This window comes from Apteryx mantelli, chromosome 17 (genome assembly GCF_036417845.1).
Source record: "Apteryx mantelli isolate bAptMan1 chromosome 17, bAptMan1.hap1, whole genome shotgun sequence".
Classification (NCBI taxonomy): domain Eukaryota; kingdom Metazoa; phylum Chordata; class Aves; order Apterygiformes; family Apterygidae; genus Apteryx; species Apteryx mantelli.
Window position 1 is genome coordinate 9,406,124 of NC_089994.1, and position 13,544 is coordinate 9,419,667.

At 48.0% G+C, this 13,544-nt stretch overlaps 1 protein-coding gene across 3 annotated transcripts in view; it reads right to left on the reverse strand.

The window, feature by feature from the left end:
* YDJC (YdjC chitooligosaccharide deacetylase homolog) overlaps window positions 1–13,544 on the reverse strand; it is a 19,367-nt gene extending 5,823 nt beyond the window's left edge. The window contains exons 1-5 of one of the 3 annotated variants that reach the window (XM_013945518.2): window positions 13,458–13,544; window positions 12,418–12,590; window positions 4,543–4,702; window positions 3,680–3,779; window positions 1,034–1,211 (exon numbers count right to left, since the gene is read on the reverse strand). In XM_013945518.2, coding sequence (XP_013800972.1) covers window positions 1,034–1,211; window positions 3,680–3,779; window positions 4,543–4,702; window positions 12,418–12,575 — 596 coding nt within the window. In that variant the 5' untranslated portion in view covers window positions 12,576–12,590; window positions 13,458–13,544. Of the gene's footprint in view, window positions 1–1,033; window positions 1,212–3,679; window positions 3,780–4,542; window positions 4,723–8,344; window positions 8,359–12,417; window positions 12,591–12,842; window positions 12,861–13,457 lie in introns of those variants that run through there. The other 2 variants (XM_067307293.1, XM_013945519.2) reach the window with 2 other exon arrangements.

A 13,544-nucleotide genomic window follows, 5' to 3' on the forward strand; every position in this document is an offset into this window, starting at 1 on the left:
GATCTCTGGCCTGCTAGGAGAGGAGATCTTCTGGAGACACCTCTTCTGTGAGGCACACTGACTCTGCTCTTTTGGTAAAGTACAAGGTGGGGAAGAAGGCCTCAGGAGCCCTGGAGTGTGTGAATCCCCAGCACTGTCACTGTAATGAAACTGCTCAAAAAGGTAGGTTTGCAATCTCTTTCTTGCTTAACTGCTCTATGAATTGCTATGTCCTTCTCTTGCTCAGAAATGGGTTCAATATGTATGTTCTACCTAACACAGCAATGGTGAAATACTAGACTCTTACTAGTGTGTTTAGAAGGGAGCAGTACTTGAGAACAATTGTTATACTAAACAAATTTACTAAGATACAAGAGAATACAGTGGACTGAGAAAGAAATCTGCTATAAAGGATAGGATAGATGACTGTAAGAGTCTCAACTAAAACATCTTTCCTCCATAAAACATTGTTCAATTTAAGCTTTTAAAGGAAGTATGATAGTGGGGGGAAGGGCTGAGTTTTTTTGGTATTGACCCCAGTAAGGTGCAAGATATAGGCAAGACTGTTTGCTTAGGCCAGCAATCCCCTGCTGTTATACTGCAAGCTCTCTCATCTTCTTGCCTGCTGTTAATAACAAGCATTTGTTTCCAATGAGTCTCTTTCCTGCTACTTACAACACTTTCTCTGCTATCCAGGGATGTTAAAAGTTATTTTTTGGAAAACTTTCCCTAAATCTTTTAAATTTCCAGTGTTGATATAGAGCTTCAGCCTCCTACTGTCCCAGGTGCCAGCCTAATGCTACTTAATTAGAAAGGCTGAGAAACATACCCTGAAAGGAACAATCTCTTTCAGGTGAGAAGGGAGTCATCTCTGTTCAAACAAAACTACATACTAAGCCCTAGTGCCTCCCTGCAGATTTGTACTCATGCTGAATCTCATCAGCCCCAAAGTGGAGAGAGAAATGCTCTTGCATCCTGGAAAGATGTTATTGAGAGCTGATAAGCTCTTATCAAGGATTCTTATCTTAACAAGAATGAGTAATGCCTGTCTTACCTTATTCCATGCCTTGTAAACACATCCACTGTGTTAAGAGAATCTTCTTCTACTCCCCGATAGAAGTCCATCAGAGACGGTGCAATCCAGTCACACTTATGAAGACCTGGTTCTACTGGGACACGTGTGTACTCAATCCCATATTCTTCTAACACTTGTGCAAATACATGCCTGACCTCTACAAGTGAAAAACAGACAATTTAGTCACAAATCAGATAACCAACTCATCATCTCCCCAGCAAGCTGTTAGCACAAAGATGTCTTTCCCTTCTATGTTTAAAAAAATACAATCCCCTTTAGCTTCTCTTTCTGCTGAAAGTCATCTGGACAGGAGTCCCTAGAACACTTCCCCCACCTAAAGCACAGTGTTACAGGGAGGGACTTCTAGTAGAAGGAGTAACATTACTCTTCCAACATCTGCTAAGCTTCTCAACAAGCTGCCTTAGCTTCCCTCTCAGGGCTAAGCATCTGATCCAGCAACCCCTTCTAAGTTAGTGACTCTGGTCCTAGAGTGCAGCTTAGGTGCCTTTGCACTATCAGGAACAAATTCTTCATCAAGTCACTGGACAGCCAGATTTGTTATGAGGGAAAATTACCAAAAGCAGTTTCATCCAGAGGGAGCTGAGTGCTGGAGTGGGGAGATCTGGATTTTTGCTCACCAAGTTTTCCATCTCTGTACCACAATGACCTCACTTGGAAAATGGGGGCAAAGATATTGCCAACTGTGGAAAGCAAGCTAAGGCCTGCAGTCGGAGACTGGTCAGGAAATGCAATTGATAGGATACAGTTCTTACTCTAGTACTTGAAAGAGCTACCAGCTTTAATCTGAGTGGTTAATTTGGCAATGTAGAGCATCAGCCCTACAGGTCAGACACAGCCCAGGTTGTCCTGATACAACTTGTTCTCAAGGGTGCAAGTTTACTCAGAAGTGCCTTTGCATCAGTTCCACCTGCAGAAAGGCTTTCCTCGCTGCTGGATGAGTCAGTCTGCCTGAAAGGAGGCTTGTGTTCCAGCTCTCAGCCTCTGCTGGCAGGACTTGTGCCTCCCCCGGCCTGCTGGGAGATGGGACTGAATTTGGACTCAGAAGCCAGAGACCAAATTCTAAACCCCAGGAACAGTCCTGTGGCCTGCTGACTTGTATTTGAGAGAGGGCACACTCAACTAATTATGGTTACCCTGAGTGACTAACAGAAACAAAAAGCTCTCCAGCCCTCTCAGCAGCTGTACTCCATTTCCTGCCCCCCCCGCCTGCTGATGCCAGCACCAGGGCTCTGGCAGAGGAGTGGATTGAACCACATCCTCCAAAGTGCATGCAGGCACATCGGCGCATTTGCAATGCTGAGCACTGCTGTCACTGCCTCAGAAGGCCCCGTGTAATTCCTTCCTCTGCTTGCGTGGTTAGTACTACAATCTTTCTCCTCAGGATTAATCATCTTGGAGAGCCAGAAAGCATTCTTTCTTCTAAATGCAACCTGATTGCTTCCTCTCATTGAAGTGACCTCCAAAATTAATAACCTTTATTACTTTAAGAAAGCATTAGCAGACAACACTAGAGGTAGATTTGTAGGATGGGTCCCTTCTTCCCTCAGCTCTGAACATCATTGTTTTCCCTAGCTCTTTTCAGCCTTTATTAATGCTAACATGTCTGCAAAACATAGTGCAAAATGTCTCCCCGCTCTTCCCCCATGAGAAAGACTCCACATACGCTTCTGAGCACAAACTGCAGCATGGGCTGTGTTTGATGGTAGGAGGGTAGGGGATGAGATGACCTAGCTGCCCTACCTGGGTACAAGCTTTCTTGTTCCCTTCCCAACCACACACTCCCCACCATGCCAAGAGAAGAGGGAGCAGGAACTGAGCTATCATGTGTAGTGTGTAATTCCTGTAGCTTAGTAAAGCCACCGAGATAGGGGAAGTGCCAGAAACAAGCCCTGAATGCATGTGGGGGATCAGATTAATTGACTGAAGGAGGCAAAATGATGCCCTGATCTGACTTCTGCACAACCATCCAAGCCACAGCTGCTGGCAGAGGAAGGCCCCAGAACCAGACAGGACAAGGGAGGGTTTCCAAATGCATAATTAGTGGCACATCTGTCCCACACTCATACCTCTGAGCTCCCATCCCTGATGAAAAGATGATAGGATTTCCCTTTCTCCTGGCTTGATGCCTTCAAGGACAAGTGTTTCATAGCTGATGCTGATAAAATGAGGCTAAAAGAAGTCTACAGCTTTTTAGCACTACAGAAAGCTAATGAACAGTAAAATCACAAAGTTGAGCATTTCAGATTCCTGCCTGAGTATTTTAAACTGGCCAGGCTGCCAAGGGCCTTGCTCTGCCTCCTTCCATGGTGGCAGAAGCATGGAATTAGGAGAAAAGTTGAAATGAATTATCAGTTCTTGGAGGAGTAGGTGCAAGCTGGGCAATTTGTGCTGTTAATCCCCTTGCATTGCTACAGGAAGACCCAGGTCATGCGGCAGCCAATTTGGGCCCAAGCAGGACTGTCTCCTCAGGGCCCAGGTTTTAAATTGGAATTATGGAGCAATGGTGAGGTTTATTGCCCAAATCAAGCTATGGTGAGGGGAGTTCCCCCTGAGCCAACTGTGTCTCATCCTTTGGGGCTGGGAAGAAGAGAAATCCCTTCTTACCTGGTAGGACATGAACATGTTGGTGCCCATCCATGTGAGGAGGTAGGTGGCCTGTTAGTTCCCGGAACAGCTCCACCTGCGCCTTTAGCTCCTGCTTCACCTATGCAGCAGAAAAAGGGTAGAAAAAGACCTCTCAGCAGTGCAGAGATCAGAAGAGTGTGAGGGAGTTGCTGGAGACCTCACTGGCCACTGTGAGCATCTGGGACCTGGCCCTGGGAGGCACAAAGTACTGTGGTGTATAAATGGGCATGCCATGCTGTTGGGTCCCCCAGGGCCTCTCCTATGTGCAGGTCATCTTATAGCACTAGCTACATAGATGGCACAGAGGCTGGGATTTTCAAAAATACCTATGGTATTTGGATACCTATTTCCCTATAAAATGAATGGGGAAATGGGTGCCCAAACCCATAAGCAGTTTTGGTCACCAGAACTCCACCATCCTGGTAGACTATGAGGTGAGAATGGCCCACTTCCCCGGGAAACGGAGGCGTCTCACAACGTGATGCAAAGCCTACTTAGCCCCTACTTAGCACTTCTCTTGCATTTTCCTTTTGCTGATCTCCAAGCTCTTTGCGAGTATCTGTTCCCATGCCCCTCCGCCCACCCCTCCAGCTAAGCAGTTACAGCACATCAATGTATATGGTCACTGAAGCATAACAGGGAGGAACGAGTTGTTCAGCGCTGCAGAGCAGCTTAGTGGCAGAATTAGGCAGCTCCTGCTGACCAGACAATACAGTCTATAGATTCATCTCTAAGCTTACTCCAGGTTGGGACCTGGGAAAGATCTTCAACTGTTATGTGCTGGGATCAGTGCAGGGTGAGTTACATCAGAAAAGCAAGTTGTATGTGGCTTTTTCTCCTACCTCTGACATTTTCAGGAGACCTTTTGATAGAGCTGTTCTGAATCCCATTTTCCCATGAAAGAATCCATCTTGGTTAAGCAGAGAAGAGTTAGTCTTGAGCACTTCACAGACAGGAGAGCCCTCAGAGAGGTTGGCGTGCAGGCCTATTGGGATGTTGTATCTGTAGCAGGAATGAAATATCTGTTAAATTTTGCACCTCCACCTCCCTCACTGTGGCCAAAGGTTTCAGTGAAAGAGCTAGATTGAGCTAAAAAGTTTTGTTGCTCTACACACTGAAGTGCCTTTTTTTGCTGCTCTCCTAGAAAGGAGAGCAGGACAAGACTAACCCAGAGCAGAGTATCTCCAGGTAACAATCCTGCGCTGTCTGCCAAGGGCCAGTCTGTGAGACCCCCCCAGTTCTGTTCTCATGCTGTGAGCTGTGTGGAGGGAGCAGCTATGAGATCTCAGACTGAGAAACTCCCCTGCAGTCACTAGAGACTATGGGAGGGAATCTGCACCTTGCAACCCCTTTTCTAAAGCACTTCATTAGCTCTTGCTAGAAATTCCCTTGATTTGTTTACCCTATTAAAGATGCGACATTTATGAGACATTTCTGGAGAACTTCTTTTAAAGCTGCCCTTAAACAGAATCCAGTTACAGACAGTGCCTATGGCAGGCAGCTGTTACGGCAATAGCACACACTCCAAGTGTAAAAGCTGGCTGAGTTTAAGGATAACCTGACCCAAGAGGCTGGGGCTGAAACTGCCCACAGTGCCCAAGTTTGTCTGCCTGTGCAGATGATGGCTGACTGAGTGACAAGGCTAAGCTGTACGAAATAGCATCTTTCTAGCACGGAGGTAGGACTACAGCAGGAGGCTGACAGTGTAAGTGCAGAGCCTTGCTAAGGAATCACAAGACTCCAACTTGCTAGTGACTGCAACATAAAAAAGAAAAAAAAATTATCAAGAGCTATTGTATCTGCAGAGCTCCTGTCAGCCACAGGGCTTTGCAGTGTGCTGGTGTCTCCTTCTTCAGGGTGTGCTGTGGCTTCCCCTACAACAGAGACAGGAACTGTGAGTGCTCAGCTCTGTGCAAAGTTTCACTACCGCTTCTGGAAATCCTCCTGGGGTGGCCAAAGTGCTGCTTTGAAATACAGGAATGGGAAGATGCTGTCATCGGGAGCGGGAGCCCTTAAGCATTATACTGAGAAGCTCACAAGAGGCTGATGGCAGGGCAGGAGGCATCTGCAGTGCATAAGGGTGCTGTGGCAGGAGGACTTCTCCCCCATCCTGTGGCCTGCTGTGTACCTTGCCCAAGCCCAAAAGCAAGGGGGGAGCTTGGCTTTTTAGAAATCTGCCCCAGATTCTTTATCGTATCTCTGGGAAGCTCTGACTGCATCAGCTGATAGCTCTGTTTGCACCACAGCCACTGCTGTCTGCAAGGAGAAGATTCATGTGTCACCGTGAATCAGCAGATGGGAGATATTTTGTTGAGCACTCTCCTTGAATGTTGTGGGAGGGCAAGAAAAAAAAGAACAGCTGAGCCTCTCAGTGTTGTCTCCCAGGGGCATCGAATGAACGACCCTCCAACTGCGCAGTGCCTCAAACGCTGTGAAGGGAGCTATTTCCAGGAAAAGGCAAGCCCCCTGACAGGTGTGGGGCGCCAGGGAGCCAAGCACTGCGCTGTGTAACATTAGCTCAGGCGGAGGAACCGCTCCGAAACCAGCCCAGAGTGGGGAATGTGCAGAATGTGGAAGTGTAGAGAGCTGCCCTTGTTCTCGCTGTAAGGGGAGAGGCTAACTGTAACAGGAGAGCATGTTTCAGAGCTTTGGCTAACACCAGCTGAATATCTTAATAGTTTTCTCTTGGAGTTGGTCAGTCCTGGCTGTTTGATAGACTTTCCACGCATCTAAAGCGGAACTGCTAAAGTTTAACGGCTCTGGGGTATGGGCATTGAAACCAAAATGCAAAACAGCACGAGAAAGTTGTTCAGAGGAATTCATCTGTGGGAGATGCAGAGGAGCAGGCATGCAGGGAAAGCCGTGAGGATGTGGGAAGGCAGGCCATGTGGCTGGCACAGAAGGGTTCGGCAGCCAGCTAGCATTTTCTTGTATCACATTTGTGCATTTCCCACTTGTTCCCCCTAATCAGCACCAAATGCCCTGCTGCCCTGGGTTCATTCCTAACAGTCTGGACACTGCACAAGCATTTTCAGGTCCCAAGTATAATGGGATGAAAACATGAGCAAAACATCAAGCATTATGGCAGTATCTGGGCTGTGCCTGGACACAGGGCTCCAGGCATGCTCTATGCTGGCCAGAGGCTTGGAAAGAGCCCCTCAAAGCTGAACCAACAGACTTTTTTCCACTTAGTATGATAGGCACTGGACCTAACGCTTCCCCTCAAGTGCCCCTCACCACTGAAACGTAGCTTCTGCAACCAAAGAACAACGCCAAGGTACACTGTACAGTAGAAAGGCAGGGAGAAAAGTCAGTTTATGGGAACATCCTGGAAGAACCTCATTTTCAGCAGGGCACAGAAACCATTTCCTCTACACGCACATATTTTATAGTTGCCCAGCTCTTTCTAAAACAGTAAAGTATCTCCTATTTTATTGCTTGAAAAATTGCAGAAGAGACCAGCAGCTCAAACAGCTTATATAGCATGTGATGCCACACTGGGAGCAGAGCTCAGCTGTCCTGAGTTCAGCCTCATACCCAGTCCTCTGCCCAAGCCCTCCTTTATGGAAGGGACAGGATGAGCACTGCTGGTCTGTGCCAGTCAGGTGTAACTGCTAATTGATCCACCCAGGATCCAAAGCAAAGGGATTGGCACTGAGCTTCAAGCAACAGCTTCTTCAATAAAAGCGTTGCAGTAACAGCTATACTGCTAACACAAAGTGATGGATGCCAACACAAAGCTCTACCAGTAAGCTGGTAGATTCGCTTGCTCTAAGTGCCAACCACCTTCCCATGATTTGTTCAGAGATCCACGCCTAGATGTTTGCAATCCTGTCTCACTGCCCTGGAGAACACACAGAGGTGAAGGGGACTTAGTACATGGGTCCAGTTCACTCTTGATAAAGCTGAAGGATCGTGTCTAGGAATGCAAGCACATGCTCCAGCAGCACAAGGGGCATTAGATTGGGCTGTATGTTAGTTTGCTGAAATGAGATTCAGGCAAACAGGTTCTGCAGCCACTAAAGCAAGTCCATTTGTGAGCTATTTCCACTGAGAGAAAGGTAGCTGTTGAAGCCAGCTTGGCTCTGGTTTTCTGCTCAGCATCCCCTTAGTGGTGGTGGGGGAGGAGATACATTTATGACAAATGCTAGCAAGGGAGGGGCAATAAGGAATTGAGTCTGAAAGATTTCCTGGTCAACAAGCCCAGCCCAGCTATCAAACAGGGAGAGGGAATACAATCAGCTAAACTGCTTCCTTTTCAAGTAGTTGCTTGTTTTGCCATGTGAGTGCTTTGAACAAAAGTCTCTGCTGAGGCAACAGGCTTCTGTACAGCTGCAATTCCTGCTCATTCATATCCTCAGCAGTAAAGGGTCCCTGGGAACAGTATGTCACTGCACTGAGTCACTCTTTTAAAATGCCCGCCAGCTTTGCTGCACATCTCTGTGCTTGGCGGATGAGTTAGTGCCCTGGCTCCTGCCTGGCCACAGCAGGGACCCTGCAGTCCCTGTGCTCCTGGGAGCAGCTGTGCTGGCTGCTGGCATTTTGCAATTCCCTGAGCTCAGATTTCATGGTCTCGGTCCATTGTGCACACTCTGGGATAAGCATGGCACCTATCCTTTTCCTTGGTGAGCAAACAGATCTCACCTTCAACATCCTGTTTGTATCCTTATCAGGGAAATTACTGGCTTGTCAGCTTTCAGCACAAGTGTGATGCAATTAAGAGCCTCATGTATCCAGACATCCTGCTCCAGTAAACATCCAAATGTCTGCAAACAGACAAAGCAAGGCTGTGCTCTATGGGAAGAAGAGTACCTCTTAGTTTCTCTCTGTGGGCATTTGCATAATTTTTTCCCCCACTTTCACCCTCTAACAAACTGTAACATAACATCTAACTGTCTTTCATCAAATAGCATCTTGTCTTGCTCCATTAGTGCTAAAGACTTATTCCTGCTGGCAGAAACACTCAAAAGCCTCTGCACTGTTAGGAACTGGTACCATAACATTGCTTAGGGCTGTGGCTTTCTTTTTAATTACATCTTTGTATCAGCTGAAACTCTTGTGTCCATGAACTTGCATCAGCAAAAAGTGCTGTCGCCAGTAAAGTTAATTTGATCTGGGATTCTCATTTAAGGCCTCAGAGTAGGAAACCCCCTACTCCCAATCCCAACAGTTCACCAGTGTAACTGTCTGCCATGTGATTAACAGCCAGATAAAACGGTGATGAGAAAGCATGAGAGACTTCTAGACTAGTCAGATGTTGACCGGGAGGGTCAGAATTAAGTCACAATTTACACACACATTTTGCAATTAAGTGTTGATGGGAAAGGAAGTGAAAACATAGACAGCAACTAAATGCGGTTTTGTTAGATTCTTCCTTTAAATGTACCCAGATGTTGCAGGGGTTTCAGCTTTTGTGTAGCTGATGTTCAGCATTTGAGCTGCAAAAACCCCAGGAAGACTGAGGCTGTGTTCTAAAATACGTCGCTCTTCATCAAGTATTTGGATGTAAGCATCTGGAAGGGTCCCAATACTCGGTCACAACTGAGGAGGCCGATAAAGGAGGGAAGAAAATACGGTGGTAATCAATCATAGACTGCTGTATTCCTGCTATCTCCGTATTTCCATTTCTAAGGAAGAATGAAGGGACCCACTCACTTTAGGTAACGAAACAATCCTTCCAATCTTCAGGAAAGGCTCTGAAAGAGGAACTAGGAAGAGACTGGCTGACTTCAAGGTGGTGCCTGATACATATGCAACCAAGATTACATTACGTGGATAACCAGGAAGTCACATTTGGTCTCTGCCCCTTAAAAGAGGAAAGTTTTGAGTTACTGAAAAAAAACACAATGGGAGTCTGTTCTCCCTTCTGCTGCTCCGGTTGTGCACTGAGCTAGCAGTTGCTATTAATACGTTTGTAGTGTGGTGATGAACCAGGCCTCTACTGAAACTAGGTATTTTTGCCTGCAGGGGGTGGAACCCTTCCTTTAGCTCAGTTCTGACAGCGAATGAGAAAAGCCCAAGATTCAGAGCCTGAATGTTAGGGAAGGTGTGTTATTTACTGCTTGATTCTGCTCTATTGCAATTAGTTTGTGATTCAGCTGGTACAAAGGTCTGCTGACTGCCATCACATTTCTGCCAAGTCTTCCAACCAAAACACAAGGCAACAGATGGTATACCCAGAGGCCTACAAAATTACTGTGAAAACAAAGAGAAGAATGAAATTCCAGGGGAACTGTGTTTCTTTCTGAAGGATGCTGAGTCCTAACATTTCAGGGCAGCATGAGCTTAAGAAAGACCATCCTGCAAGAAAAGCCTTCTCCTTACTAATTAGCTTTGCTTATATGCAATTAACTGAAGATCAAGTGAGGGGAGAGAGCTCAAGACCTGCAATGGCAAGCAACCATGTCATAGCCAGTTAATTAAGAAGGACTCAGATAACCTTCACAAGCCACAGAAACACTCAAACACTGACAAAATCCTTGTGCCACATGTACAAAAGACCAAAAACTCACAACACTAGAATGTGCCACAGGAAAGAACAAGCCACTTATTCCAAACCTTTTCTCTCAACTCATGATAGAGCCAGTCTCCTAGATTACACCACTGTCTGGTTGCAGGCTGAAAGCTTCACCATGGAATTAAGCATATATATTTGGTACTTGTTTAGACGAGTAACTGTGGAGGAAGGGCAAGGGAAAACAGGGCAGACTTTCATCCCCACAAAAATCAAAATGTTGCAAAGCTTTAATATTCACAGTGGGATGGGAGACAACACCAGCAGTGGCAAGGCAGTGATACTTTCCCATTTTTGTTTTTCTTGCATCATAGCCCAGCAAGATGAGGTTGTTTTAGTGGAGAATTCAATAAGGCTTTTACTAAGTCTGACCCACTAGATGTCTATCTCCACAGAAAGTTTGCCTGAATCTTTGCAGTGGAGGAACAAATATCTCAGGGGTGAGATAAGTTTGTTTACATGGTCAGATGCTAGTTTAGTGCATAGGTTCCAGCAGCACCTGATTCGGGGCTTGCACTGGAGAATGCTCCAGATCGGAAAATGCTTCCCCCCTGCATGGGTAGGAGCGAATATAGCTGCAGAGAGTTATTTGCACAAATGAATGATTGCAGAACCTGGCCTGTTGATCTTCAGTGCTAACAGATATTCCCAAAGTCACCCAGCTTATAGTCTCAAAAATGGATTTAAATCCATTTCATTCCCAAATGGCAACGAAAAACCCATTCCAAAACTACCCCCCAAAAGAATGAAGTTGCAGCAGCAGGTCATAGCTTCTGCTGTCACCTGTCCTCCAACCTGGCTTTTCACACCTGGATCAGATGCTGGGACAAGTGTCATGACCTGCATTCAAAGATGCTTTTTAAACCTCTGATTATATAGCCTACTTTCTGGCTAAAGAAATGAGGCCAGGTGGATTCTATATTTAAAAGCCTGCTAAAGACCAGGGCTAGAATAGCAAACAGCACTACCAGAGCTTCAGGGCTTAAAGGGTTTCATGGTGCTGCTGTATCTGGGAGAAGAACTGTTTTTATCTCCCTGATTTATATTTTGTTTCATCTACTGACAGGATTTTAGGCATTTCAGCAGTGATGTGCCTAGCCTTGCTTTTCCCTTTATCAACCCAGAGGTGGTTCCCATCTCAATGTTATCTCTAACCTTTTTTAAAGACCAGTTTGCTCCAAACACCATACCCTGGCTTTCCTCCTCCACCCTGTGCCAATCATTCTCATCAGAAAAGCTACAGACAGCAAACAATTCACAAGTACTGCTACGAGCACAGCCAGCATGGGGAGAGAGGCACAAGGGGAACAAAGTGCGACTCTCGTAAAACTGTCCCTTGCAGCAGCTAGATTTAAGACCTAAGGTCTCGGGCCTTCTAGTCCCAGTTCTGCTCTTCCTCTTTTGTTTTCCTAAATTGTTTTCCAGCCCTGCTGCTCTCTTTCAGGATATACTCCTGCTTCCAAGTGCACGCTGAGCTGAAGCATTAGCTAGGTTTTACCTGCTAAATACAAGTAATGCTTCCTATTAAAGGATTTGCTGTGCTAGTCCACGAGAACCACACATATCATTTGATTTGTTACAGAGCCAGCCGTGGCAGCAACCTCTGAAAAGTCCCTGAGAGAGTAAAGGTCAAAGATACGAGGCAGGTACAAGGTTCTGTCACACTTTTTATGCGTGTGTTTTTTTTAAAGGGATTTATCAAGCCTAAAATTAATAGATATGTTGGGGTGCTTTTTCTTGCCAAGTCAAGTTTTCCACCACCCAAAACTGTGTGTTTTGTACTTGCAGAATTATATCTGTTCCTGATTCTGCAATGAACCTGGCCAATCCTGTGTTCAGCCTGGCTAAAATGCATCAAATTGAACCATATTTTAAAACTAATGCTTCTATGCTCTAATAGTTTTAGCTTGGCCACGGCATGTAATGTGGACTTTTATTCTGAGGGTACATCTTTCAGCAGTCTGGCAAGAGAAAGACCAACAAACCCAAACCATACCGAGCAACTTGTGGAAGTAGCTATTTCCTGAGGAAGAAAACGTGCAGCAAACGGCTAATGCTAGAGGAAGAACCATTATGGGTACGATTTGCAGGTCAGCGGTGGTGTTTGAAGAGTCTTAGCAAAGGTGCCGGGGATTCGGTTTTCTTCCAGCAGCCTGGGCTGTGACACAGTGCTGCTACGGGGGCTGTAACGAAAGCAGCTTACCTCCTCGCCAGCCCGGCCGCATCCGCTGCCGCACTTCCATTGACTAGGAGGGACACGTTGGACACGGCTCCAGCCAGGAAACAGTCCACGATGCCTTGGTTCCTCCGAGGACAATAGCCAAAGTCGTCTCCGGTCACTATTAGTTTCACCTGAAGCATCCTTAGAGGTCATCCCTGGCAGAAAAGGAAAGGAGGGGGAAAAACCAGCGCGATCAACAGATGACAGGCAAACAGGAAAAGCCGGGCTCGCCGGGCGTGACTCAGCCCGCGCTACGGCCGCCCGCTCCGCCTCGGCCTGCCGCCGCCTCGCCGCTCGCCCGGGGCGGCCGGGACCGGCCCGTGCCCCCGGGGCAGCTCGGCTCGGCTCGGCCCGGCCCCCGGGGCGGCTCGGCTCGGCTCGGCCCGGCCCTGCCGGCGCGCCCGCACCTCCGCTCCGCTCCGCCGGCGCCGGCCCCGGCCCCGGGCGGGCGGAGAGCCGGGCGGGGGGACACTGGCCCCGGCGGTGGCTCCGCCCGCGCCCCCGCCGCCCTCGGGGCGGCCGGCGGGGCCCCGCGGGCAGCTCGGCCGCGGCGCAGCCGGCACCGCCGCAGCGCGGAGCGCCGGGCCGGGCCGTGGGCGGCCCCTGGCGGCAGCGGCTCGCAGCGCCGGCGGCCCCGGCTCTTCCGCGAGGTGCCCGGCTCGCGGCGGCGCCCGGAGGCCTGGGCAGCGCTGCGGCGGGGCCCTCGGGGCGAGGACGGGGCTTTTCGGCTCCAGCCTCGCGAGCTGACGTTTGTGCCTGCAGCTGCAGGGCCTGAGCAATGCGGTCATGCTCTGGTTGCTTCAGTGCCGAATTAATCATCCCACCAACGCCGTGAATACGTAACGCTCAGCCCATGACCTCCATAGTAGCCACTGAGTGCTGCTTGCTTGTTTTTACCCGCTTTGGCTTGTTGGCAGTGTAAATTCAGTGCGAAATTAAAGCTGCGGTTTGGTAAACTCGGGTCAGGAAGCCCCTAATGGCTCTTGAGGCTGGGTGGGGGAAGGGCCACTTATAGCACATACTGTTGTTCATCGCTGGATGCAGGCCAGTCCTCCATCAGACTGCATGTAAAATCCTGTCTGTCCTGGCACTGAACTGCTGGTTTCCTT